Source organism: Thamnophis elegans, chromosome 5 (genome assembly GCF_009769535.1).
Source record: "Thamnophis elegans isolate rThaEle1 chromosome 5, rThaEle1.pri, whole genome shotgun sequence".
Lineage (NCBI taxonomy): Eukaryota > Metazoa > Chordata > Lepidosauria > Squamata > Colubridae > Thamnophis > Thamnophis elegans.
Window position 1 is genome coordinate 99,105,519 of NC_045545.1, and position 26,226 is coordinate 99,131,744.

Sequence of the window (26,226 nt, forward strand, 5' to 3'; positions counted from 1 at the left end):
TATCAAGTCCCGGATGAGGGGGGCCTTATGAACAACAGACCTGGCATTTAGCGACAGCAGCCTGAGACCAGGGTCCTGAACACCCGCACCATCTGACCTTGGAGTGGGACTCCTAGGGCCGGAAGGAGGGATCTCTATGACACAGCGAGCCCTCCTTCCCCGATGATGGCCTGCCCTAAAGTCCCCGCCATATCTGCCTCTCCCTGTCATGACCGCAATGCTCCGACCCTCACCCGTGGTTGTGGTCCCCCCAACCACCCCGATGACCCCCCGCATACCCCGGCAGGTCCTCCGAATCAGTCATACCCAAACTCTCACTCAAACAATCCTCACGAAATAATTAAAACACAAAGTTACAACAGTAATAATAATAAAAGTGAGATCATTCATATCATCCCAAGCAGTCCCATGCACTCAACATACCGTATTAAAATAAAATTTAAAATTTAAAAATTTAAAAATTGCACGGACTCATAGACACAATGTTCAGTTTAAGGTAGTCCAAAGGTGTCTTCTGCCCTCTCCTCAGGGAGGGCCTACCTTGAGGGGGGGCTCTTCTGAAAAGTTCAGTATAGTCCAGGGGGGGGAGGGGCTGGGGGGTAAAGTGAATTCGGGAGTCAGCTGCAATGATGCGAACCGGGGAGTTAACCATAGTAGCAAGAAGTCTGGTAAGTGTGTTCATTTCAACAGCTTCTTTTGATGACATTTCCAGGATCAAAGGAGTCCAAAGAGTCCAAAGAGGGAGGGAGGGAAGCCTATCTCTGGTAGAAGGGGAGGGGGGGGCGCTCCATTCAATAATCGGGCCCGACGTTCTTAGGGCCCAGCGCGTCAAAAACAAGTCCAAGTCCACATTTTTCCATGTGTTTTCATACTTGCTTCCTCGTACTTGTTGACAAACAAATAAGGAGAGGAGGGGAAGGAGAGAAGGGAAAGGAGAGGAGGAAGGAAGGAAGGAGAGAAGAAAGAGAAGAAAGGGGTAGGAAGGAGGGAGGGAAGGAGGGAGGGAAGGAGGGAGGGAAGCAAGGAGGGAAGGAAGGAGGGAAGGAAGGAGAGAAGGAGAGAAGAAAGGAGGGAAGGAAGGAGGGAATGTAGGAGAGAAGGAAGGGGGAAGGAAGGAGGAAAGGAAGGGGGAAAGGAAGGAGAGAAGGAGAAAAGAAAGGAGGGAAGGAAGGAAGGAGGGAAGGAAGGAGGGAAGGAGAGAAGGAGGGAAGGGGAAGGAGGGAGCGTCCCGCTGCGTGTTCAAAAAGTCCCGATTTAAAAAGGACGCCGTTAAAAAAAAAGTTTTTATTTCTCTGAAGTGTCGTTTTCCGATGTGGCCTTTAGACCCCTTTGCCCACCTGTCTCCCCCACCCCTCTTCAGCCCATCCCAGGCGTCCCTCCGGCCAGCCAAAAGTCTGGCACCGCAACTCTGGACTCCCAAAGTCTTTGGCTGCGCACAGACCCTGTAATTGTGCGAAAGACACAACACGAAATAATGAGGTGGGGAAAAGATTTGGGGAAAACACAATCAGGGAGGCATGTTGCAATCTGCGACCTGCCCAGGGTGAGACATCATGTCTGTGCAAACCCTGGATGGGGTTAGCAGTTCCGGTTTAGTGCCGTTTGCTGAGGCCAGGAAGAAGAGCCGCACCATGGAAACGCGGAGACTGAAATCGAAAACGGTTGAGGCAGTGACCGAAGTTGCAACGGCCATGAGAGAAGCGACCGTTTTTCACACTTAGCGACTGTGGCAGCATCCCTGCGATCTGCGTGGTCAAAATTCAAGACGCTTGGCCGCTGACTCACATTTACGACGGTTGCGGTGTCCCCGGGGGGGGGGTGTGTGTCACACGATCCCCTTTTGCAACCTCCTGACCAGCAAAGACAACGGGGAAGATGGTTTCGTTTAACAACAGTGTGACTACCTTAACAACTTGTGAGCCGCCCTGAGTCCCCCCAGGGAAAAGGGCGGCATACAAATAAACAATCTAATCTAATCTAATCTAACTGCAGTGATCCGCTTAACAGCCATGGTGAGGAAGGTCGTAAAATGGGGCAAAATTCACCAAACCACTGTCACATTTAGCAACAGAAATTTTGGGCTCTGTTGTGGTCGTAACTCGAGGACTGGCTGCATTTCATTGGGCTGCAAAGCGATCTGTTTATCTGGTTGATTTGTTCTGCCTTCTGGCTCAAATCTACCCCGTTTATTGTTGTTATTGTTATTCCAGCTCCCTAATTTGGCATCATTAGACAACGTTGGTCCTTTCTGGAATCGAACCCTCGCAAAATCAGCATCTAGTGATTGTTCTCTTGGCTTTTGACAGCCCAAATTCTAAATCTTTGCAGTGTTTATTTTTATGTTTTGCAAATGTATTGAATTTTTATCCTTTTAAAATTGTTTATACATAACTCAAGGCAGCAATTACACCTAATACTGTTTCCTCCTCCTCTCCCCCCCCAAAAAACACAACCCTGCGAGGTGGGTTGAGCTGAGAGAGAAGGACTGAGTCACCCGGCTGTCTTTTGTGCCTATGGCGGGACTAGAACTCGGCGTCTCCTGGTGATTGGCCCAGAGTCATCCAACCAGCTTTCATGTCTAAGGCGGGACTAGAACTCATCATCTCCTGGTGATTGGCCCAGAGTCATCTGGCTGGCTTTCATGTGTGAAACAAAGCTAGAACTCACAGTCTCCTGGTCATTGGCCCAGACTCACCTGGCGGGACTAGAATTCACCGTCTCCTGATTCCTAGGACAGCAATTGTAATTGTAATTTAATTGTAATTTAATTATTATTATTTTTTTTATTTTATCAATTTCATATATACATTCACAATTATATGATCTCACAACTGTTATTAATAATATGTATTTATAACAATTTTTCCCTACAGTTGACAATATACTTGAAGATTGCTTTCTTTCTTAATTTAATAAATTTATATGCCTCCCAATCCCGTAGGACTCCGGGCGGCTTACAAATACATGAATAAAGTAAAAAACTAAAATATAGGGAAAAGAGAAAACAGATTTAAAAACAACACACCATCCACTCAAACCTAGATGGGGCTGGACCTCATTGATGGGGTCAACAGCCCCAGGCCGGCCGGAACAGACAGGTCTTAGTGGCTTTTCGGAAGGCCGAGAGTGTGGGAAGGGTCCGGATATCTGCGGGTAGATCGTTCCACAGGGCCGGAGCAGCTACAGAGAAGGCCCTCCCCCGAGGAGTCGCTAGCCGGCATTGCCCGGTCGACGGCACCCGGAGGAGGCCCAGCCTGTGAGATCTTATCAGACGCTGGGAGGTATGTGGCAGGAGGCGGTCACGGAGATATCCAGGTCCTAAGCCATGTAGGGCTTTAAAGGTAATAACCAGCACCTTGAAGCGCGTCCGGAGACCGATAGGAAGCCAGTGCAGCTCGCGGAGGATAGGTGTAACGTGGGTGTATCTAGGTACACCCGATATCGCTCGCGCGGCTGCATTCTGGGCCAACTGTAGTCTCCGAACACTCTTCAGGGGCAGCCCCTTACCATCAACAGAGCCGAGGTGGCGCAGTGGTTAAATGCAGCACTGCAGGCTACTTCAGCTGACTGCAGTTCTGCAGTTCGGCTGTTCAAATCTCACTGGCTCAGGGTTGACTCAGCCTTCCATCCTTCCGAGGTGGGTAAAATGAGGACCTGGATTGTTGTTGGGGGCAATATGCTGACTCTGTAAACCGCTTAGAGAGGGCTGAAAGCCCTATGAAGCGGTATATAAGTCTAACTGCTAACTGCTATTGCTATCAAACCAAACTGGACCACTAGCCAAAAATGCAGAATATTGCACTCTTCCACTCCAGCGGGAACCTCTACCGTGTTCACATCTCTCAATTCTTTTGCAAATTCCTGGCGCCTTTGTCAATTTCTGGTCTTTCTGTTGTTCAGGCGTCTTTTGACGGCTACATTCAATAACGCCAACTAGTTTTCTTTCGATCCCAGGAATGTCGCCTGCGATTTGTCACAGGGGCCGATCAATCTAGACTTTAAATTCCCCGTACGGTTTTTTTTCGCTCTGTCGCTTCCAATGTCTTCATTGTGGATATCACCAATGCCCCCACCCGCCTTCCACACGGCTGCCGCCGCCTCCCATGCGCTTAACTTGTGGGCCGTCACTGCAGACAGCGAAATTTGGCCAGAGGAGAAGGGCGCCAAGGTGGCGCAGTGGTTAAATGCAGCACTGCAGGCTACTTCAGCTGACTGCAGTTCTGCAGTTCGGCTGTTCAAATCTCACCGGCTCAGGGTTGACTCAGCCTTCCATCCTTCCGAGGTGGGTGAAATGAGGACCCGGATTGTTGTTGGGGGCGATATGCTGACTCTGTAAACCGCTTAGAGAGGGCTGAAAGCCCTATGAAGCGGTATATAAGTCTAACTGCTATTGCTAACTGCTATTGCTATTGTTGGAAGCTGCCCCATAAATCCAGGGCGAGGGGTGATGGGGGCATCCTATGGCTCGCCCATCCCAGGCACCCTATCCAGGAGGGAGAAGAACCAGCCGTTTTCCCACCGGTGCCCATTCACTTCCAAGACTCTCAGCCAAGGGGCCGTTTGGCTTAGGCTGGGGCAGGGGTCTCCACCCTTGATGACTTTAAGATGCGTGGACTTCAACTCCCAGAATTCCTCAGCCACTCTGAGGAAAATGAAGCCCACACATCTTAAGGTGTCCAGATTAACAGGGTCAGAAGGGACCATGTAGGTCATCTAGTCCAACCCCTCCCCCCCAAAAAAAAAGCAGGAGACCCTACCATTTCTAACAGTCCAGTCTCTTCTTGAAAGCCTCCAGTGAAAGCTTCCAGCTAAGGGTGGAGACGCCTGGTCTAAAGGTTAAGACACCAGGTTAGAAAGCAGGGGACTCTTGAGTTCAAATCCCACCCTACCCACGAAAGGCAGCTGGGTGACTTTGGGCCAACTCACCGCACAAGAAAATAGGAGGAGGAATATTATGCATGTTTGCTGCCTTGAGTTATTTGTAAAAAAAAGTTGGATGGGAAGAAAGGAAGGAAGAAATGAGAGAGAGAAAGAGGGAGAGAGAGGGAGAAAGAAAACAAGAGAGAAAGAAAGAAAGGAAGGAAAAAAGAAAGAAAGAAAGAAAGAAAAAGAAAGAAGGAAAGAAAGAAAAAGAAAGAAAGAAAGATTGTTTATCCACCTGTTACAAAGAATAATAACAGATTATTCAGGAAGGGACCTTGGAGGTCTTCTAGTTCCACCCCCTGCTCAATCAGGAAACCCTAGACCATTAACAGCAGTCCAATCTCGTCTTAAGAACCTCCAGTGATGGAGCATTCACAACTTCTGGAGGCAAGGAGTTCCACGGATTTCTCCTTGGTTCCAGATTGCTTCTCTCCTTTTTTTTAAATTTTAAATTTTATTTTTAAACAAACACAGACAAAACATGTAACATAAAAACACCTTCAATTACGTGTCGATTGGTGACAGAGTTTCTATGCGTCCTCCATAGTCCTCACTCAAACTTTATCCAAGGTCACCTATTGTCAATCAAACACATTGCTTCTCTCCTTGATTAGTTTCCACCCATTGCTTCTTGTTCTCCCTTTCGTTGCTTTGCTGGTTATCATTTTCAAAGGAAGAGAAGTTTTCCTGGGGGCTGGAGGGTGGGGATGGGGGGGGGGTCTTCCTTTCCTTCCCCCCTTCCTTGGCAAGACACCCCCCCCCATCTCCATGGCTGCACAGCCTGATTTGTGGACAACGTAGATTCCTCATTTGGGGAGGAAAAGATTTCGGGCAGCTTCCTCCAGCTAAGCTCCCTATTGACTGGAGTTGTGGGGGGGGGGGGTCAGGGCCCCTTTCAGGAAGGGAAGGAGAAAGAAGCTGATTTGGGGGGGGGGTGAGGAGGGGGCAGGAGGGGGTTTCTTGGCAGAAAGAAAGGCTGGCCAAGCAGGAGGTTGCCTGGACAGAAGCCCCTTCAGCAGGATGGGCTTTTTGCAAGACCCCAGCCAGCGCCAACTGCAAGGGTTCCACCCTGGAGGGGTATGCAGGGGCCCCCTCCCCACTCTTGCAGGCAAGGAAGCTGTCTGGGCACAGGGCAGGACACAAAGAGGGGCCCTCTTCTGTAGGGTTGGCACACCCCAAAGAGAAAGAGTGCAAGAGAGCGAAACAGAGAGAGAGAGGGAGGGAGAGAGAGAGAAAAGAGAAAGTGCATGAGAGCAAAAGGAAGGGAGGGAGGGGGAAAGAGAGAGGCAGAAAGTGTGTGTTTGTGTGCGTGTGTGAGAGAGAGAGAAAGTGCATAAGAGCAAAAGAGAAAGACAAAAATGTTGTGTGTGTGAGAGAGAGAAACAGAAAGAAAGTATGTGTGTGTGTGTGAGAGAGAGAGAAAGTGCATAAGAGGAAAAGAGAAAGAGAGAGACAAAATTTGTGTGTGTGAGAGAAAGAGAGTGAGAGTGAGAGAAACAGAGAGAGAGAGGGAGAAAGAGAAAGAGAGTGAGTGAGTGTGTGGGAGAGAGAGAGAGCGAGAGCGCCAAAGGGAGGGCGAGGGGGGGGGATCTTTCCAGAGAGGGCAGCCTCTTCCCCCTCCCCTTTCCCCCATTCCCCTCCCACTCCCTCCTCCCCCCCTCCCGCCGGAGAGCCCCTCTTCTTCCCTCTTCGCCAGGCGCTCCCAGGCGGGCCGAGCGGAGCTAGCGCTGGGTCGGGGGAGGGGCGTCCTCGGTTGCAGGGAGGAGGAGGAGGGGGAGGAAGAAGAGGAGAGGGGGGGCAGTGTGGCCCGTCGCCCGGGGCCAAGCCCACCTGGATCCCCTCCCCCCTCCCTCTCCCCCCCCCCTCTCCAGCCCCGCCAGAGCGGAGCCCCTTCTGCAGAATGCCTGAGCGGGATCGCGATGGGGGAGCCGGGCGAAGGCAGAAGGCAGCGGCCGCCCAGTGATCCCCGGGGAAGGAGGGCGGTTGGGGTCCTCTCGGCCCCCTCCAGCGCCGCTTCCCAAGGAGCCATGGTAATGAGAACGCCTTTGTTCCCCTTTTGCAGCCCCCCTCCTGCCCGAAGACCCCCCCCCCCAAAGACCAACCAAGGAGGCCAAGGGAGACCCCCACCCCCCACCTCCAGCCACTGCTTTGCCAGCCCCCCTCCCCGTCCCGCCCGGCCACTTTAGCGCAACCCTCCATCTGGTGCAGGAGAGCAAAAGTTTGCGTGAGTTGAGGCTTTCTCCCTTTCAGGCTGCGAGTCCCCCCCACAAAAGCGTTCGAATCCCCTTGAAAAGAGAGAGAGGGAGAGAGGAAATAACCCCTCCGTGTTTCCCTGCGCTTAGTGCCCTCCTCCAGGGCAGGGAGAGTCCAGGGGTGGGATGGGCACCAGCCAGGTAGCTAAGGTGCTTATCGCGGCGTTCTCCGAAGTTTCCCCGCAGCCATTAGGCGGGCGAAGGCCAAGCGGGGCTGGCAAACTTTCTCCCCGCGAAGAAGAAGGAGAAGACGAAGAAGGGAAGGAGGTGCTTTTAGGTAGGATTTGGGGCCAGGTGCGCCCCGAGGGCGGGTGGGCAGGCAGAGCCTGGGTCTCCCAAAGGTGAAGGGGGGGGAGGAGGGAAGGACCCCCCCCCCCGGGGACCACCCAGTGCCCCTGGCAGAGCGCCATGCAAGCCTATCCGGCTCAACCCACCCTGGTTTTTCTGGATTTGGTGGTGCCAATGCAACCTTCGGCCCCGTGGGCACAAGAGAGAAGGCGCCTCTCGGAAGGGGAAACGGCTGCAGAGTTCCTGTGTTGGCATCAGAGCGAGAGAGGCGGGTGGCTTTGGGGTAAACTGGGTGCCGCTGGGGCTTCCCTTGCAAAGGGGCTGCCCAAGGCATGGGATCTTGGCGGTTGGGGGACCCTCGAAATCTTGGTGACTGCAGGGGTTTCAAAATCGTGATGGTGGTAGGTGGGTTGGCCCGGCCCACGTCGAAATCTTGGCAGTCGTTGGTGTCTCAAAATCGTGGCCCTTGTAAGAGCCTTGGAATCTTGAGGCTTGTCGGTTGTCTGAGCTTAGTGGTTGAGCAACCCCCCCCCCCCCATGGTTTGACTTGGCTGCGTTGTGGGTCGAAGGCATCCCAAACCTCTGGCTCTTCTCTTGGGCTAAAGAACGGCAAGATTTATATATATATATTTAGATATAGATAGATAGATAGATAGATAGATAGATAGATAGATAGATAGATAGATAGAGAGATAGAGAGATAGATGATATATAGATAGATAGATAGATAGATAGGAGATAGATAGATAGATAGATAGATAGATAGATAGATAGATAGATAGATAGATAGATGATATATAGATAGAGAGATAGATAGATAGATAGATAGATAGATAGGAGATAGATAGATAGATAGATAGATAGATAGATGATAGATAGATAGATAGATAGATAGATAGATAGATGATATATAGATAGAGATATAGATAGATAGATGATAGATAGATAGATAGATAGATAGATAGATAGATGATATATAGATATAGAGATATAGATAGATAGATAGAGAGATAGATAGAGAGATAGATGATATATAGATAGAGATATAGATAGATAGATGATAGATAGATAGATAGATAGATAGATGATCGATAGATGATAGATAGATAGATAGATAGATAGATAGATAGATAGATAGATAGATAGATAGATAGATGATATATAGATATAGAGAGATAGATAGATAGATAGATAGATAGATAGATAGATAGATGATATATAGATATAGAGATAGATAGATAGATAGATAGATAGATAGATAGATAGATGATAGATAGATAGATAGATAGATAGATAGATAGATAGATAGATAGATAGATAGATAGATAGATAGATAGATAGATATATATATATATATATATATATATATATATATATATATATATATATATATTCTAGACATTTTCCCTGCTCCCAAAGAATGGAAGGCCCAAGGCCAAAGGGGGCAAAATCTCCCCAGCTGCCTGCCAGAGCCCCAACTTTCTAGCAACCCCTCCTATCTCCTCCTCTTCTTCTTCCTCCTTCTCTTTCTCCCCTCATTCCTCCTCCTGTTCCTCCTCTCATTCCTTTTCCTCCCTCCTCCTCTTCCTCCTCCCTCCTCCTCCTCTTCCTTCTCTTCCTGCTCTCATTCCTCTTCCTCCTCTTCCCCTTTCTCTTCTTCTTCTTCTTCTTCTTCTTCTCCTTCTTCTTCTTCTTCTTCCTCCTCCTCTTCCTCCCCTCATTTCTCCTCTTCCTCCTCCCTCCTTCTCCTTTTCCTCCTCTTCCTGCCCTCATTCCTCTTCCCCTTTCTCCTCCTCCTCTTCTTCTTCCTCCTCCTCCTCCTCTTCCTTCCCTCATTTCTCTCCTCCCTCCTCCTCCTTTTCCTCCTCTTCCTGCCCTCATTCCTCTTCCACTTTCTCTTCTTCTTCCTCCTCCTCCTCTTCCTACCCTCATTCCTCCTCTTCCTCCTCCCTCCTCCTCCTTTTCCTCCTCTTCCTGCCCTCATTCCTCTTCCCCTTTCTCTTCTTCTTCCTCCTCCTCCTCCTCCCCTCATTTCTCCTCTTCCCTCCTCCTTTTCCTCCTTTTCCTCCTCTTCCTGCCCTCATTTCTCCTCTTCTCTCTCTCCTCCTCTTCCTCCTCCTCCTCCTTTTCTTGGCTCTGCAGGGAGAAGTTTCTTTCTCACGCAAAATAAAGAAATAAATGAGATCCCCCTCGCTCTCTCGCTCGTCTTCAGCAGCAGGAACAAAACTTTGGCACCGAGCGGTGGAGATTGTTAGCAGCTGTTTGGAAAGGCCGCCTGGGGGCTTGGAGGAAAAGAAGCCGGGGACTTTGGATCCAGGAGGGAAAGGAGAGAGGAGGCGAAGCAATGGGTGGAAACTAACCAAGGAGAGAGGCAACCTAGAACTGAGGAGGAATTTCCTGACAGTGAAGACAATTAACCAGTGGGACAGAAGTTGCCTCCAGAAGTTGTGAATGTCCCAACTCTGGAAGTCTTTAAGAAAAGACTAGACAGCCATTTGTCTGAAATGGAACGGGGAATCCTTGAAATGGAACGGGGAAGCCCAGAATTTCTGTTGTTAAGTGAGACATTTATGAAGTGAGTTTTGTCTCCTTTTACAAGCTTCCTCACCACCATTGCTAAGTGAATCCTTTCACTTGTTACATGGCTGCTAAGGGGCTTCCCCATGGATTTGCTTGTCAGAAGGTCAACAAAGGGGATTGCGTGACCCCCCCCTCTCAACCGTCATAAATACGAGTCAGCTGCCAAATGGCTGAGATCTTGATTGCGCGACCACGGGGTGTGTGTGGGGGGCGTAGTATGTGGGGAAACGGTCCTCAGCCACTGTGTCCAGTGCCATCATAAGAATCACTAAAGGAACAGTTGCAATTCAAGGGGACTCCCTGGATGGGGGGGGGGCTCGTGCCTCAGCAGCGGGTTGGACTAGAAGACCTCCAAGGTCCCTTCCAACCTTTCTCATTCTATATACGCCCATGCGTGCATTTCCATTGCAGCTTCAAACGGGGCAAAAGGAACCGTCTGGCTTAGAGAGGATGGGATTTTCCCAACCAGACAGAAAGTTTCAGAGGCTGAAATTTTTCAGGGGGGGGGGGCGTGGGGGGCGGGAGGGCTCTTCCCTGGACCACAACCTTCCACACAGATTCAGGATTCCCCGCCCCCCCCCCCCACAACCAGGCTGGCGGTGGCCAGATTTCCACAGCTGGAGGAGAGTTCATGAGGGCGGGAACTTGACTGCTTGTTTATCCCCCCCCCACCCCCCCCACCCCCGGTTCCCAGACAGCTTCATTCCCCCCACTGGCTTTCTGGACCATAATTCATCCTTCCTTCTCCTTCTCGGCTCCTTGTTCGGATTCCTGCCAAAACCGTTTGCAACTGGGAAGAGTTCCTGCTTTGTGGAGGGAGGACACAGGGTGGTGGTCCCAGCCGGAGAGGCTTCGTTCCCCCTTTCATGTCAGCGAAGAGATGGGGGGGGGGGAGGCAGGCGGGCAAGAGGGGGGGGGAAGGGGGAGTAGAAACAAGCGGCTTTTTCCAGGGTGGGGGTGGGGGTTCTCTGTCTTCCCACCTCGGAGGGGATGGTGGCTTCTGGCTTGCTGGCACTGCTGGAGGTGACCCGTTTGGGCAAGGGTCTTTTCATTAAAAAGCGGGGGAGGGGGAGGGAGGGGGGGAATTCATAGAGTCAGCAGTCTCTCTCTTAAGCTTGGAGGAGGGGGGGTGGAAAATCCGGGTTTTCTGCAAGGGGAGGGCAGCCAGGGGAACTTGGCACAGCCCTGGGGGGGGGGAGTGTTAAGTAGATGGGGGGCTTGATTTGGCTCTGTCTGGTTTTGGGGAGGGGGCTGGGAGGGAGGTACCAGGGATGCAAAGGGAGGGGCAGTCCACTGTATATTTGATTTACCTATCTGATTTTTATCCAGTGTTTATTATTATATAGAAGTAACTCAAGGAGGCGAACGTGTCTCAAACTCCTTCTTCATCCCCTCCTCCCCCACAACAACAATCCTGTGAGGTAGGACGAGATAAAGTCACCCAGCCGGCTTGCATGCCTAAGATAAGACTAGAACTCCCTGTCTCCTGGTGATTGGCTTTCATGTCCTTAAGGCAGGACTAGAACTCACCATCCCCTGGGGATTGGACCAAAGTCACCCAGTTGACTTTCGTGCGTAAGATGAAACTAGAACTCGCCGTCCAGTCTCACCCTAAGGCGGGACTAGAACTCCCAAACTCCTGATGATTGGCTCAAAGTCAGCTAGCTACCTGGATCACACTGTTACTTTCATGTCTAAGGCGGGGTCTAGAATTCACCGTCTCCTGGTGATTGGCTCCAAATCACCCAGCCGACCTTCCTGCTAAAGGCGGGACTAGAACTCACTGTCTCCTGGTGATTGGACCAAAGTCACCCAGCCACCTGGGTCACACTGTTATTTCCATGCCTAAAGTGATACTAGAACTCACCGTCTCCTGGTGATTGGCCCAGAGTCACCCAATGGGCTTTCATGTCTAAGGCGGGACTAGAACTCACCGTCTCCTTGTGATTGGCCCAGAGTCACCTAATGGGCTTTCATGCCTAAGGCGGGACTAGAACTCACCGTCTCCTGGTGATTGGCCCAGAGTCACCCAATGGGCTTTCATGCCTAAGGCGGGACTAGAACTCACCGTCTCCTTGTGATTGGCCCAGAGTCACCCAGTTGGCTTTTATGCCTAAGGCGGGGCTAGAACTCACCGTCTCCTGGTGATTGGGCCAGAGTCACCCAATGGGCTTTCATGGCTAAGGCGGGACTAGAACTCACCGTCTCCTGGTGATTGGCCCAGAGTCACCTAATGGGGCTTTCATGCCTAAGGCGGGACTAGAACTCTCCATCTCCTGGTCATTGGCCCAGAGTCACCCAGTTGGCTTTTATGCCTAAGGCGGGACTAGAACCCACCGTCTCCTGGTGATTGGCCCAGAGTCACCCAGCTGGCTCTCGTGCCTAAGGTGGGACTAGAACTCACCGTCTCCTGGTGATTGACCCAGAGTCACCCAATGGGCTTTCATGGCTAAGGCGGGACTAGAACTCACCGTCTCCTGGTGATTGGCCCAGATTCACCCAATGGGCTTTCATGCCTAAGGTGGGACTAGAACTCACAATGCCTGGTTTCTAGCACGATCCTTTCACTGCTGGGCCAAACCGTCTGTGCCGATCCTACCTTCATCTCCAACCTCAAGGAAGAAACAAACCCTGGAAGAAAACAGAGATTTCCTCACTCAGGGACTTTGGGGTGTCTTAGACACCCCTTTTAATGATACCCTGGAGCCGTGATGGCAAACCCATGGCACGCGTGCCAGAGGTGGCATGTAGAGCCCTCTCGGTGGGTATGTGTGCTATTACCGGCTGCTTTTCTGGTTTCCGGTGTGCATGGTCTTCGTGGGCGCCAGATAACTGAGAAACGGCTGTAAATGCCCTGAAAAATGCCCTGAAAACAGCCCCCCAAATGGCCAAAATCGGGCATGGCCAGCTGGTCTTCGGGTTTCTGGCACTGTGGCGTGCAAGCATGCGCCTTCGGTGCCAAAAAGGTTTGCCATCCCTGCCGTAGAGTCTGTCTCCCCTCCCTCAGACTGCTGGGCCGTGGGGGTGGCCCCACTTTCAAGCTGGGTTCAAGAAACCTGAAGATGAAGCTCAGATTGAAGGGGCCAGGGGCACAAATGCCAGGTGAAGTCTCTCCCACTTTTAACCTCGTTCCTCACTGCAGTTCCTCGCTCCCTTCCTCCCAGCTGCCCTCCATAATCAATGCTGGGAAAAATTTGGGAGTTTCCCCCTCTGCCGCCTCCTCCTCCTCCTCCTCCCTTGGCAGATGATTTCAATTTGGGGTATGTGTAAACAACTCCTCCAAAGCTTTTGAGCTTTTACAAAAGATGCTAAAAATAGCTTCCAATGTGAGCCTGGGAGGATCTGCCCAGGATTAAAAGTCACACGGCTGGGATGGATGGCATCCCCTGCTTTGTTCGGGGGGGCCTGGGGGGTGACCTTGGCATCGGCACCAGGCTGGCACCGGCTGGTGGGGAGGGGGAGTCTGTCCTCCATCCCCACCTCCCCTTTCGCAGGGCCCTGGAATGCCCCTTGCCAGCCCCCCCCCCCCCCCCGGCCAAGGGGAGCTAAATTCAGTGCCTGACCTTCTGCAACCAGAGTGGCATCTGCTGTAGGTCAAGGTTGGCATCAGCCAGACAAAAGTCTGGGGGTTTCTTGGCGCTGCCAGACTCAAAACGGCTAAAACCCACTTCAGTTCAGGCCCCGGTGCCATCCGAGGGGTTTTTTCACCCGAGAGAGAGAGAGAGAGAGACAGAGAGACAGAGAGAGACCCTACACCACTTCAGACAAATGGCTGTCCAACATCTTCTTAAAGAATTCACAACTTCTGGAGGCAACTTCTGTTCCACTGGTTAATTGTTCTAACTGTCAGGAAGTTTCTCCTCAGTTCTAAGTTGCTTCTCTTCTTGATTAGTTTCCACCCATTGCCCTTCCTTCCTTCCTTCCTTCCTTCCTTCCTTCCTTCCTTCCTTCCTTCCTTCCTATCTTCCTTCCTTCCTTCCTTCCTTCTTCAGTTCTAAGTTGCTTCTCTCCTTGATTAGTTTCCACCCATTGCTTCTTGTTCTGCCCTCAGGTGCCTTGGAGAATAGCTTGACCCCCTCTTCTTTGGGGCAACCCCTGAGATATTGGAAGACTGCTATCATGTCTCCCCTAGTCCTTCTTTCTATTAAACTAGACATTCCCAGTTCCTGCAACCGTTCTTCCTATGTTTTGTCCTCCAGTCCCCTAATCCTCTTTGTTGCTCTTCTCTGCACTGTTTCCAGAGTCTCCACATCTTTTCTACATCGTGGCAACCAAAACTGAATGCAGTATTCCAAGTGTGGCCTTACCAAGGCCTTATAAAGTGACATTAACACTTCATAGGATCTTGATTCTCTCCCTCTGTTGATGCAGCCTAGAACTGTGTTGGCTCTTGCAATCCCAGTTGCTAGTTCTCTAGGGCCGACTGTCATTTACTCTGCATGGAGCCCACCCCTTACTCCTTGAGTATCTTGCTATCAAAGAGAAGGAACAGGGGAGACAGGATAGCAGTCTTCCAGTATTTGAGGGGCTGCCCCAAAGAAGAGGGAGTCAAGCTATTCTCCAAAGCACCAGAAGGAAGGACAAGACCCATGGTTCGCCCATGAGGCCATTGTGGAGAAAAGACACGGACACGAGCTTTCTCGGGATGGGACGACCCAGATTGGGGTCTGGTAGCCCCTTTTATTGAGATAGGACAAAGGCAGGAGGAGCAATCAGCATGTGATTTAAGACAGCCTGTCAAACTACAATTGCTAATCTACTGCTCAGGGAAGTTCTGTCTATATATGGTCAAATCCTGGGCGTCATTGGTAAGGCACATCTAGAGTGGACTATCAGGATGTTATGTCTTTTAGGAGTTTGTTTTTTCCTGTGTGGTTCAGCGTGGCTGCGCATGCCCTGTTATGCACTGGGCCATGGGTGATCGCCACACCTACACAAGGAGTTATATGACAACAGACAAAAAGCAATGAATGGAAACTAACCAAGGGGAGAAGCAACCTAAAACTAAGGAGGAATTTCCGGAGAGTGAGAACAATTAACCCGTGGAATGGATTGGTTGTGTTTGCTCCAACGTTGGAAGCTTTTAAGAAGAGATTAGCTAACCATTTGTCTGAAGCGGTGTAGGGTTTCCTTCAGGGGGTTGGACTAGAAGATCTCCAAGGTCCCTTCCAACTCTGCTATTCTATTCTAGAATGCCTTGGTAAGGCCACACTTGGAATCCTGCATCCAGTTTTGGTCTCCACAATAAAAAAAGAGAGAGAGACTCTGAAGAGAGTTCAGAGAAGAGCAACAGAGATGATTAGGGGACTGGAGGATAAAACGCACGAAGAACAGTTGTAGGAATTGAGTATGTCTTAGTTGGATAAAAAGAAGGACTAGGGGAGACATGATAGCAGTCTTCCAATAGCTCAGGGGTTGCCCCAAAGAAGAGGGAGTCAAGCTATCCTCCAAAACACCTGAGCGCAGGACAAGAAGCAATGGGTGGAAACCGATCAAGGAGAGAAGCAATCTGGAATTAAAGAGAAATTTCTTTACAGTTAGAGCAATCAATCAATCATTGGTGCTCTCTAAACTTGGCAGGTTTTTCTTGCAGACCTTTCGTGACCCAGCTAGGTAAAAACATCAGTGCTAGAAGAGAGTGGAATTGGCTGTCTTGTTCATACAGTAGTGGTTCTTTGATTGCCCGATCGAGCTATTTTAACCTGATCGATTTGAATATTTTGACCCGATCGCTGTGCTCTTCTTCTCTTTTCATTGAGATGGTCCAGGGTCTCCTGCTTGAGCAGGGGGTTGGACTAGAAGACCTCCAAGGCCCCTTCCAACTCTGTTATTCTGTTATTGTGAGATCAGGTGCAAATCAAGGCTTGGTTCCTGTGTTTTCACCTCTGGGCAGACTGAGATATGAGTCACCCATGTTTGTGGTCATGGAAATGGCCTGATTCTCCCATGTGGTTTGCTCTGCAGAAGCAACATTTTCAACTCCAGGTTTTGCAAAGTGAGTCATGCCGCCCCTCCCGTCTCAGGTGGGAGCACCTGGGATGACAACAAGGCCCATGGCAGAAGCTTCCTTGCAGAAATAGACCTGGGAAAGGTGGGGGGGGGGAATACATTAGAAGCGAATTTCTCCATCTCAGCAACTTCGCAGTGCGTAGGCTTCAACCCCCAGGATTCCCCAGCTAGCAGGAAATGGGTAGACTTCAGTTCTCTGAATTCGCAGGCAGGCAGGTGATATGGATGAATGGGGTAGGCAGGTAGATAGAGGATACAGATCTAGATAGATGGATGGATGGATGGATGGATGGATGGATAGATAGATAGATAGATAGATAGATAGATGATAGATAGATAGATAGATAGATAGATAGATAGATAGATAGATAGATAGATAGATAGATAGTAGATAGATAGATAGATAGATAGATAGATAGATAGATAGATAGATAGATAGATAGATAGATAGATAGATAGATAGATAGATAGACAGACAGACAGACAGACATAAATAGATGATAGAGAGAGTTGATAGGTAGGTAGGTAGGTAGGTGGGTGGGTGGGTGGATGGATGGATGGATGATATAGATTAGATATAGATATACAGCCTTCTCTAAGTCAGACTTTTCCCCCCAATAATCTGGGTCCTCATTTTACTGACCTTGGAAGGACAGAAGGCTGAGTCAACCAGGAAATAACTCCTGGTAGTGATCAGAGTTAACCTGTAATACAGCAGATGATAGATAGATAGATAGATAGATAGATAGATAGATAGATAGATAGATAGATAGATAGATAGATAGATAGATGATAGATAGACAGACAGATAATGATAGATAGATAGATGATAGATAGATAGATAGATAGATAGATAGATAGATAGATAGATGATAGACAGACAGATAATGATAGATAGATAGATAGATAGATAGATAGATAGATAGATAGATAGATAGATAGATAGATAGATAGATAGATAATAGACAGACAGATGATTGATAGATAGATAGATAGATAGATAGATAGATGATAGATAGATAGATATAGATAGATAGATAGATGATAGACAGACAGACAGATAATGATAGATAGATAGATAGATAGATAGATAGATAGATAGATAGATAGATAGATGATAGACAGACAGACAGATAATGATAGATAGATAGATAGATAGATAGATAGATAGATAGATAATAGACAGACAGATGATTGATAGATAGATAGATAGATAGATAGATGATAGATAGATAGATATAGATAGATAGATGATAGACAGACAGACAGATAATGATAGATAGATAGATAGATAGATAGATAGATAGATAGATAGATGATAGATAGATAGATATAGATAGATAGATAGATAGATGATAGACAGACAGACAGATAATGATAGATAGATAGATAGATAGATAGATAGATAGATAGATAGATAGATAGATAGATAGATAGATAATAGACATGATAGATAGATAGATGGATAGATAGATAGATAGATAGATAGATAGATAGATAGATAGATAGATAGATAGATAGATGATAGACAGACAGACAGATAATGATAGATAGATGGATAGATAGATAGATAGATAGATAGATAGATAGATAGATAGATAGATAGATAGATAGATAGATAGAGCAATAGAGCATAAAAGAAAGAGAGAGAGAGAGAACAATAGCAATAGCACTTAAACCTATATATATCACTTCACAGTGCTTTTACAGCCCTCTCTAAGAATCCTGGGAGTTGAAGTCCACAAGTCTTAAAGTGGCCAAGTTTGAAGACCTCTGCAATAGGAGGACCTGCAATCTGACTTGTTCTCTGGGGAGAAAGTCCCTTCCGGTTGGAAAGGAAGGCGTTGCCCACAGCAAGGAGGGGAGGGGTGGGTGGGTTTCACCTGCAGCCATGTGGACCAAAGGAAGGGTGGGGGGGGGGTGGAAAAACTGGTTGGACAAGCTCTCGCTCCTTCCTGTGAAGTCTGCTGAACCACAAAGTCTCACTCTCGGACATAAAGTGAGAAGGGTGTATGTCCAAACAATGCCCCCCCCCCCTTTGCAGGATTGAAGGTCCCATGAAGGGTTAATACCACTTTATAAGGCCTTGGTAAGGCCACACTTGGAATATTTGCATTCGGTTTTGGTCGCCATGATATTAAAAACAATGTGGAGACTCTGGAAAGAGTGCAGAGAAGAGCAACAAAGAGGATTAGGGGACTGGAGGATAAAACATATGAAGAATGATGGAGGGTATGTCTACTTTAATGAAAAAAGGACCAGGACATGATAGCAGTCTTCCAATATTTGAGGGGCTGCCCTAAAGAAGATGGGTCCCCCTATTCTCCAAGGCACCTGAGGGTAGAACAAGAAGCAATGGGTGGAAACTAATCAAGGAGAGAAGCAACTTAGAACCGAGGAGGAAACTTCCTGACAGTGAGAACAATTAATCAGTGGAACAGAAGTTGCCTCCAGAGGTTGTGAATGCTCCAACACTGGAAGTCTTTAAGAAGATGCTGGATAGCCATTTGTCTGAGGTGGTATAGGGTTTCCTGCAGGGCGTTGGACTAGATGACCTCCAAGGCCCCTTCCAACTCTGTTATTATTTTTCCCATGTGAGAAATACCATAATGACATAAACCAATGAAAACGTTTAAATGTTGAACAGCAAATTAATAAAACCAATTTAATTTTCCTGGGCCAACCCAAAGAGTGGATGGAATTCTAGCTTGGGTTTAAAAATGGTATGAACCAGGTACTAGTGGATCTGGTCCTGGGTTCAGATTTGCACCACCAAGAGAGGTTTTGTTGTTCCCAAAACTGGGCTCTGTCTTGCAGGGGGTCGAAGCCGATAAATCACCGGACAAAAGGGGTGATACAGAATTATATTTTTATTTTGGTACCAAGATATGAGGACCCCGGTTTGAAAAGCTGACCAAGGGGCCAAGATTAGAATCTTTTTACAGCAGTTTTTAATAGTCAAGGGATGGTCGCCTTCAACCCTCTGCCCTTCCCTTAATAATGCACGCATAACCGATAATATATTGATTGGTTGTTTGGATTTCAGCCCCCTAAACCTTTACCTTTGTTATGCTAAATAGCTAAATGTCACTCCACCTGTTTTGCACCCCAGATATCTTGCAAAATGTGCCACCTCTATGTGGGTTTTGGGGTTTTTCTTATGAACAAGCTATTCTTGTTCCTAACATCCTGGCTAGTGGTTTTAAGGTGCTAACTTCTGTCTCTCTGTTAACGTGCAGCCCCCATCCCACCCCCTTCCTATTGCAGAGCAGAATAAAAGAACAAAGTTTTATCTGAGGCAGCCCCCTCTCCCTCTGCAGTGAGAGAGACAGGAAAGGAGCAAAGTTCTTAATTGTTAAGGCAAATAAATAAAGACAATAGAAAATGTATATTCATATTCCTCACCCTTATGTCCATCCCATCCACACCTGGGTCCTATGGCCACCTATGGCCCTTCCTCTGCTCCCCAGGGCCTCATCTGTGCACACATTCCATCACCTGATCCTTCAGTTTCCCCCCCCCCCCAGCTTTACCGATGTTTGCAATTCACCCCCAGTTCCAGTGTTCTGATTTTAGCAATAGCAGTAGACTTATATACCGCTTCATAGGCCTTTCAGGCCTCTCTAAGCGGTTTACAGAGAGTCAGCATATTGCCCCCAACAATCTGGGTCCTCATTTCACCCACCTCGGAAGGATGGAAGGCTGAGTCAACCCTGAGCCGGTGAGATTTGAACCGCTGAACTGCTGATCTAGCAGTAGCCTGCAGTGCTGCATTTAACCACTGCGCCACCTTGGCTCTTAACACGTTGTGGTTTTCACGCTTTATTTATGGTGCTCTTGGCGAACTTGATTGCTTTCCTGCAGACGTTTCATGACCCAATTAGGTAACATCATCAGTGCAAGGAAGGAGTGTGGTGTGCAGAGAGGAGGAGGAGAAGAACTGTGGGGGTCCTGGGTGTTCTCAGAGCTTGGTGGTTTTCTGGTAGACATTTCATGACCCAACAAGGGAACAACATCAGTGCTAGAAGTGAGGTTTGGCATTGTTCTGTCTCCCTTCTAGGGCTGATGATGTTAGCTAGTTGGGTCATGAAACGCCTTGCAAGAAAACAAGCAAGGACCCCCGATTCAACCCTGGACTACAAACGTTCTCTTCTCCTGGTGCTTTGATTGTTTTAAATTGCATTTATAAGTCATCTAGAATCGTTTGGAAATGAGAAGATAAAGTTACTAAATAAAATGAATGCCTGTTATTCCCTTCCTCCCTCCTTCCATCCTTCTCTTTTTCCTTCTCTCCCCCTTCCTTCCTTCCTTCCCCACGGCAGGACCCCCAATCTCTGGATGCTGCTGTGCAGAACACCTTGTCTGGGCTCTTCCCTCCCTTCGAGGTCACGGCGCCCACGGTGCTGAGCCAGCTCTTCCGGGTCCTGGAGTCCAAGTACCACGGGGATGGGCTCTGTTGCCTCCTGGACTTCCTCATCCCTCTGAAGCGACTCCTGGAACACATCCGGCAGGCCTCCTGCGTAAGTACAGCAGGACCCCCCCCCCCCCGGCTCTCTCTCTCACTCTTTCTCTCCCTCTTACTCTTTCCCTCTCTCCCTCCCTCTTTCATTCTCTCTCGCTCTCTCTCATTCTTTCTCTTTCTCTCTCTCCCACTCTCTTTCTCTCTCTTCCTCTCTTTCTCCCTCTCTCTCTCCCTCTCTCTTTCTCTCTCTTTCTTTCTCTCTCTCTCTTTCTCTCTCTCTCTTTCTTTCTTTCTTTCTCTCTCTCTCTCTCACTCTCTCTCTCTCATTCTTTCTCTCCCTCTCTTTTTCTCTCTCTTTTTCTCTCCCTCTTTCTCCCCTCTCTCTCCCTCTCTTTTTCTCTCTCTTTTTCTCTCCCTCTTTCTGCCCCCTCTCTCCCTCTCTGTCTCTCTCTCATTCTTTCTCTCTCTCCGTCCCTCCCTCTCTCATTCTCTCTCCCCCTCCCCCTTCTCTCCCACTATCTTTATCTCCCTCTAATTCTTTCTCTCCATCCCCCCTCTCCATCCCTTTCTCTCTTTTCTCTCTCTCTCCCTCTGCCTTTCTCTCCCTCTGTTTTCTCTCTCTCTCCCCCTCTTTCTTTCTCTCGCTATCTCATTCTCTCTCTCATTCTTTCTCTCTCTCCATCTCCCTCTCTGTCTCTCTCATTCTCTCTCACACATGCTCCCTTTCTTTCTCTCCCTCTCTCCCCCTCTCTTTTTCTCTGTCTTTCTCTGTCTTTCTCTCCCACTTTCTCCCTCTATCCATCTCTCTCTCTTTCTTTCTCTCCATCCCCCCTCTCCTTCCCCCCCCCTTCTCCCTCTCTGTCTCTCCCTCTCTCGGTCTCCCATGTAAATGGCAGCTCTGGGGTGTTGGGCTTCAGGGCAGCGTCCACAGGGGTCCTGAGCCAGCCCAGTCAAGGCACGCCCAGTGTGCTCCCCTCGTGCAAATGGTGGGGTTGCAGTTGTGCAATAAAATCAGAGCGTGTGTCTCAACACCTGCAGACGAACTTATTGCAAAAAACAATTTTGCACAGCTCTGGCTGACTTCACAGCAGGGGCTTCTAGTCTTAGGGGACAATGTTCGTCAACGTTGGCAACTTCAACTCCCAGAATCCCCCCTCTCCGTGCTGGAAGGGAGTGAGGTTTGCAGAGTGGAGGAGGAGGAGGAGGAGGAGGAGGAAGAGGAGGAGGAGGAGGAGGACGGCTGTGGGGGTCTTTGGTGCTGTCTCTGAGATTGCTTGGTTTTTAAAAAGATATTTCACGACCCAACTAGGTAACATCATCAGTGGGAGAAGGGAGTGGGGTTGTGGTGTGGAAGAGAGTAAGAAGGGGGCAGGAGGAGGAGGAGGAGGAGGAGGAGGGAGGAGGACAATAGGATCCTTGATGTTCTCTGAACTTGATGGTTTTAATTGTAGGCATTTCATCTCCCGACTAGGTAACGTCATCAGTGCTAGAAGGGAGTGGGGTTTTCAGAGAGGAGAGGGAGGGAGGAGGAGGACTGTGGGGTCCCTGGTGCTCTCTGAGCTTGGTTTGTCTTCTTGCAGACCTTTCATGGCCCAACTAGGGAACATCATCAGTGCTAGAAGGGAGGGTGGCTTTGTAGAGAAGAAGAGGACAAGGAGAATGGAAGGAGGAGGAGGAGGAGGAGGAGGAGGAGGAGGAGGAGGAGGAGAATGGAAGGAGGAGGAGGAGGAGGAGGAGGAGGAGGAGGAGGAGGAGGAGGAGGAGGAGGAGAACTATGGGGCTCTTGGTGGCCTCTGAGCTTGGTTGTACGCTTACGGACATCTCACGACCACACTAGGTAACTTCAGCAGTGTATCATCCGTCAATGATAAATATAAAAACAGTTAAAATTTCAGAGAATTTAATGGTTTCGCTGCACGGCTTCTCTTTTTCCTTCTCTCCCACCCCCCCCCTCAGGCTCCCTACTCTGGCCAGGTCTTCCTGCACGAAGGCTGGCCCTTGTGCCTCCATGAGAAGGTGACCGTCCATCTCAGCCCCTTGAACCCCCTTCTGCTCCGTCCGGGGGACTTCTACCTCCAAGCCGAGCCTTGTGGGGAGCAGTCCGCCTGCCTGGTGGTGAAGTGTCTCTCCAGGGACTTGACCACCGCCGAGAAGATCTCCATCCCTGATGCCTCTTGCTCCTGGCTCTTCACCGACGCTTGGCTGGAGGACGTCAACCGAGACCTGGAGCGGCCAGCCCTGCGCACCTGCCTGGTGGCCACCGGCAACGGGATTGTCCCCGTCCCCTGGAATAAAATAGCCACCCCAGAGTTCGTCCAGCTCCCCAAAGCAGAACAGCCCATGGAGAAGGACTCCGGCCACCCTGAGGCTCACTGCAAGGCTGGGCCTCCAAGCCACCCCAGCGGTGAAGACCAGGTCTCCAAACCCTCTCCAGGGAAGTATCCGGGACTCATCAAGGTAGACCAAGGCTCCTGGAAGAAGTCCACCCTCTTCGTGGTGCCCAGCCTCTGCGACATCATTAGCGAGAACCTGGAAGGCGAATATGTCAACCTGGTGGAGTTTTCGGAGGAATCCCCCAAAGCCGAGATGTCTTCTCCAGCGGTGGCCCCTCACCCTCTTCAACCGGAAGGCGAGAAGGGGCTTCTTCAGGCCAACGGGGAGACCGGACCTCCGGGGGAGGCCTGGAATTGTGGGAAGGAGCAAGACTTGGAGGAAGGGCCCTGTACCCCCTGCCTGAGAAGGAAACTGAGCCCGGACTCCAAGACCCATGAGCCACGGTGCCGCTACCGAGACTCCTACATGGCGGCTCTCCAGAACCCCATCAGCTTCAACTCGGGGCTGATGGCGGCCATATTGGAGGAGATGGACTTGAGCCAAGAAGCCTGCTCTTCCGAGGACACGGAGGCCCAGCCAGATGAAGGGTCAGGCCAGATGATCTCTACGAACCTCCCAGAACACCCCAACAAGGACAGGAAAGCAGAAGAAAGTCCCAAGCCGGCGGCCACCAAACTCACAAAGTCTCCGGCTGAAGGTCCTGCGTCCAGCAGCAAATTCTCCTTCCTGAAAGGCCATCGTCCCACGGCGTCTTCTGGGGAGGGGCCCGGCTCCCCCGAAAAAGCTGGGAAGGGGCCCGAAGGTCCTCGGAAGAAAACGTTGATGGTCTCCTCCCCCAAAGGGGCCAGAGCAAAGCCCCTGGCAGGTGGGAAAGGTAAGAAGAAGGGGGGGGGAAATGCAAGAATTTAATTTGGTTTGCAAGAAGTCCTCAGATTATGGCCGCCGTTGGGCCCCAAAATTCCCACTGCTAACTGAGATGGTCGTTAAGTGAGTTTTGCCCTGCTTTATGACCTTTTCTTACTACAGTTTATGGAGTAAATCCCTGGGGTTCTTCAGTTGATGATGGCTAAGTGAACCTGGCTTCCCCAGGGACTTTATCCGAAGGTCGCATAATGGGATCACGTCACCCCGGGACTCAGCGACCGTCATAAATATGAGTCAGCATCTGAAAAAAAAATTTTTTTTAGTAAAATTTTATATATTTTATAACATACAAAAAATTCCAATTTCAATTGTTGTCCGGGTACAAGTAGTTTTAAAAAAATAATCAAAATGTTCACAGCAATGGTAGTTTACATTGATTGATTCTATAATGTCAGTAATATTTCCTTATCCATTTTAACAAATTCTCCTTTATAACATTAGTCCTTCTCTTATATTCCCCGTTTATTCGTCAAACTAGCTGAGAATCCAGGTGTTGCCCAAGTATTTATTTATAGCGGGAAAATGTCTGGACCAAACGTAATTTGTATGTTGGATTTTCCCCCTTACCAGAGGGAGCCCCCTGGTGGAGTACTGGGAAGCTGTTATCATGGCAACTCCACTGTGCTGTACAGTAGAAGCCATTTGAAGGAACAACAGGCTGTATCTTAACAGAACACACAGCCCGAGGAGTGTTAGGGGTGTTTTATCAACACAGTGTTTTTTTTTCCAGAGAGGAAGTCATCTGTGTACCAAGTTTGGTTGAAATTGCTCAAGGCGTTCCAGAGTTATGCTGGAACACACACACACACACACACACACACAAACACACACACACACACAAACAAATGATCCTAAGTTTTTTTCAGTGCCGCTATAACTTCAGTTACTAAATGGAACGTTATTAATCAAGGACTCCTCGTATTTGTCACCTGGCAAGAAGCCCAGAGTTGCTAATAGGGAGATGGGCAGCAATACGAATTTAATAAATTAAATTAAATTAAATTAAACAAAGCATCAGTTAGTGAAATCCCTGGGACTATTGTGTTGGTGTTCGCTGCCCTATCTTGGCCTGAACTGGGGTTGCATCAACCACACCATTGCCAGCCAAAGTTTTAACGTAATTTTGTTTATTGCATTGAACTTTATACCATCCGGTCTTACAGCCTCAAGAAATACAATTGAAATGGCCGATAAAAGAACCTAAAACTATAAAACCGATGAGTAACAGCCGCAGGCACCCATGAACTCAAACCGCTTAATGGCCAATGGCCACTATAAGAGGCCTTGCAAAATATCCCGAGGGTTGGGGACCTGCTGCCCCCTCCCCAAAGGAAACATTGTCTTCAGCCCCCCCACACACACACAATTCTCCCTAGCATTTTCTAAGACAATGTTTGCCACACCTCGCAAGCTGAAGGTGAGTGGACTTCAACTCCCAGAATCCCCCAGCCTGGCCAGTGTTTCTCAGCCTTGGGGACGGGAAAGATGGGTGGGATTCTGGGAGTTGAAGTCCACCCATCTCTTCAAGTTGCCAAGAACGAGAAGCAGTGTATTGAAATATATAAGGCAGTGTTTCTCAACCTTGGCCACTTGAAGATGTCCGGACTTCAACTCCCAGAATTCCCCAGCCAGCGAATGCTGGCTGGGGAATTCTGGGAGTTGAAGTCCGGACATCTTCAAGTGGCCAAGGTTGAGAAACACTGATATAAGGTATTAATATTGTATCCCTCTCTTTTTATGAGGTTTGTCAGCTGCCCGGAGTCGCTTGTCCGTGAGATGGGTGGCGAATGAATGAACAAATGAATGAATAAATAAATAAATAGTCAATTTTTCTTACCTTCCCTCCCAGGTTCCAGTCAGACTGAAGTCGCATTTGGGGAAATCTTAAGACCCCTGAATCTGGATGCTGCTGGCGTAACCCCCTCCAGCACCGATCCCCTGGTCAATGAGCCGCTTGTCCTGGGATCGAGTCCCTCCGAGTCCGTCCCGTGGGATCTGCTCAACTCCCAGCTTTTGTCTTCGGGGATCGTCCGTCTGCCAGGTAGGCTGTATGGAAACCTGAAGGATGCTCCGAGAGGATGGTCTATATCATCTATCCATCCGTCCGTCTGTCCGTCCATCCATCCATCCATCCATCCATCCATCCATCCATCCATCTATCATCTATTATCTATCTCTCCCCCTCTCCTCTGTCTGTCTGTCTGTCTCTGTCTGTCTGTCTGTCTATCTATCTATCTATCTATCTATCTATCTATCTATCTATCTATCTATCTATCTATCATCTATCTTTAATTTATCTATGATCTATTTATCATTATCTATCTATATCATCTATCTATCAGCTCTATCTATCTATTATCTATCTCTCCCCTTCTCATCTATCTATCTATCTATCTATCTATCTATCTATCTATCTATATCTATCATCATCATCTATCATATCTCCCTTTCTCT

General features: G+C 48.9%; 1 protein-coding gene across 1 annotated transcript in view; it reads left to right on the forward strand.

Annotated features, from left to right (window-relative positions):
- Window positions 1–6,635: 6,635 nt before the first annotated feature.
- The window catches only part of KIAA1755 (KIAA1755 ortholog), a 47,282-nt gene continuing 27,691 nt past the window's right edge, over window positions 6,636–26,226 (forward strand). Inside the window, exons 1-4 of the mRNA XM_032217279.1 lie at window positions 6,636–6,953; window positions 20,375–20,572; window positions 22,471–23,722; window positions 25,622–25,813. Of these exons, the coding sequence (XP_032073170.1) occupies window positions 6,843–6,953; window positions 20,375–20,572; window positions 22,471–23,722; window positions 25,622–25,813 (1,753 nt within the window). The 5' untranslated portion in view covers window positions 6,636–6,842. The remainder of the gene's footprint in view (window positions 6,954–20,374; window positions 20,573–22,470; window positions 23,723–25,621; window positions 25,814–26,226) is intronic.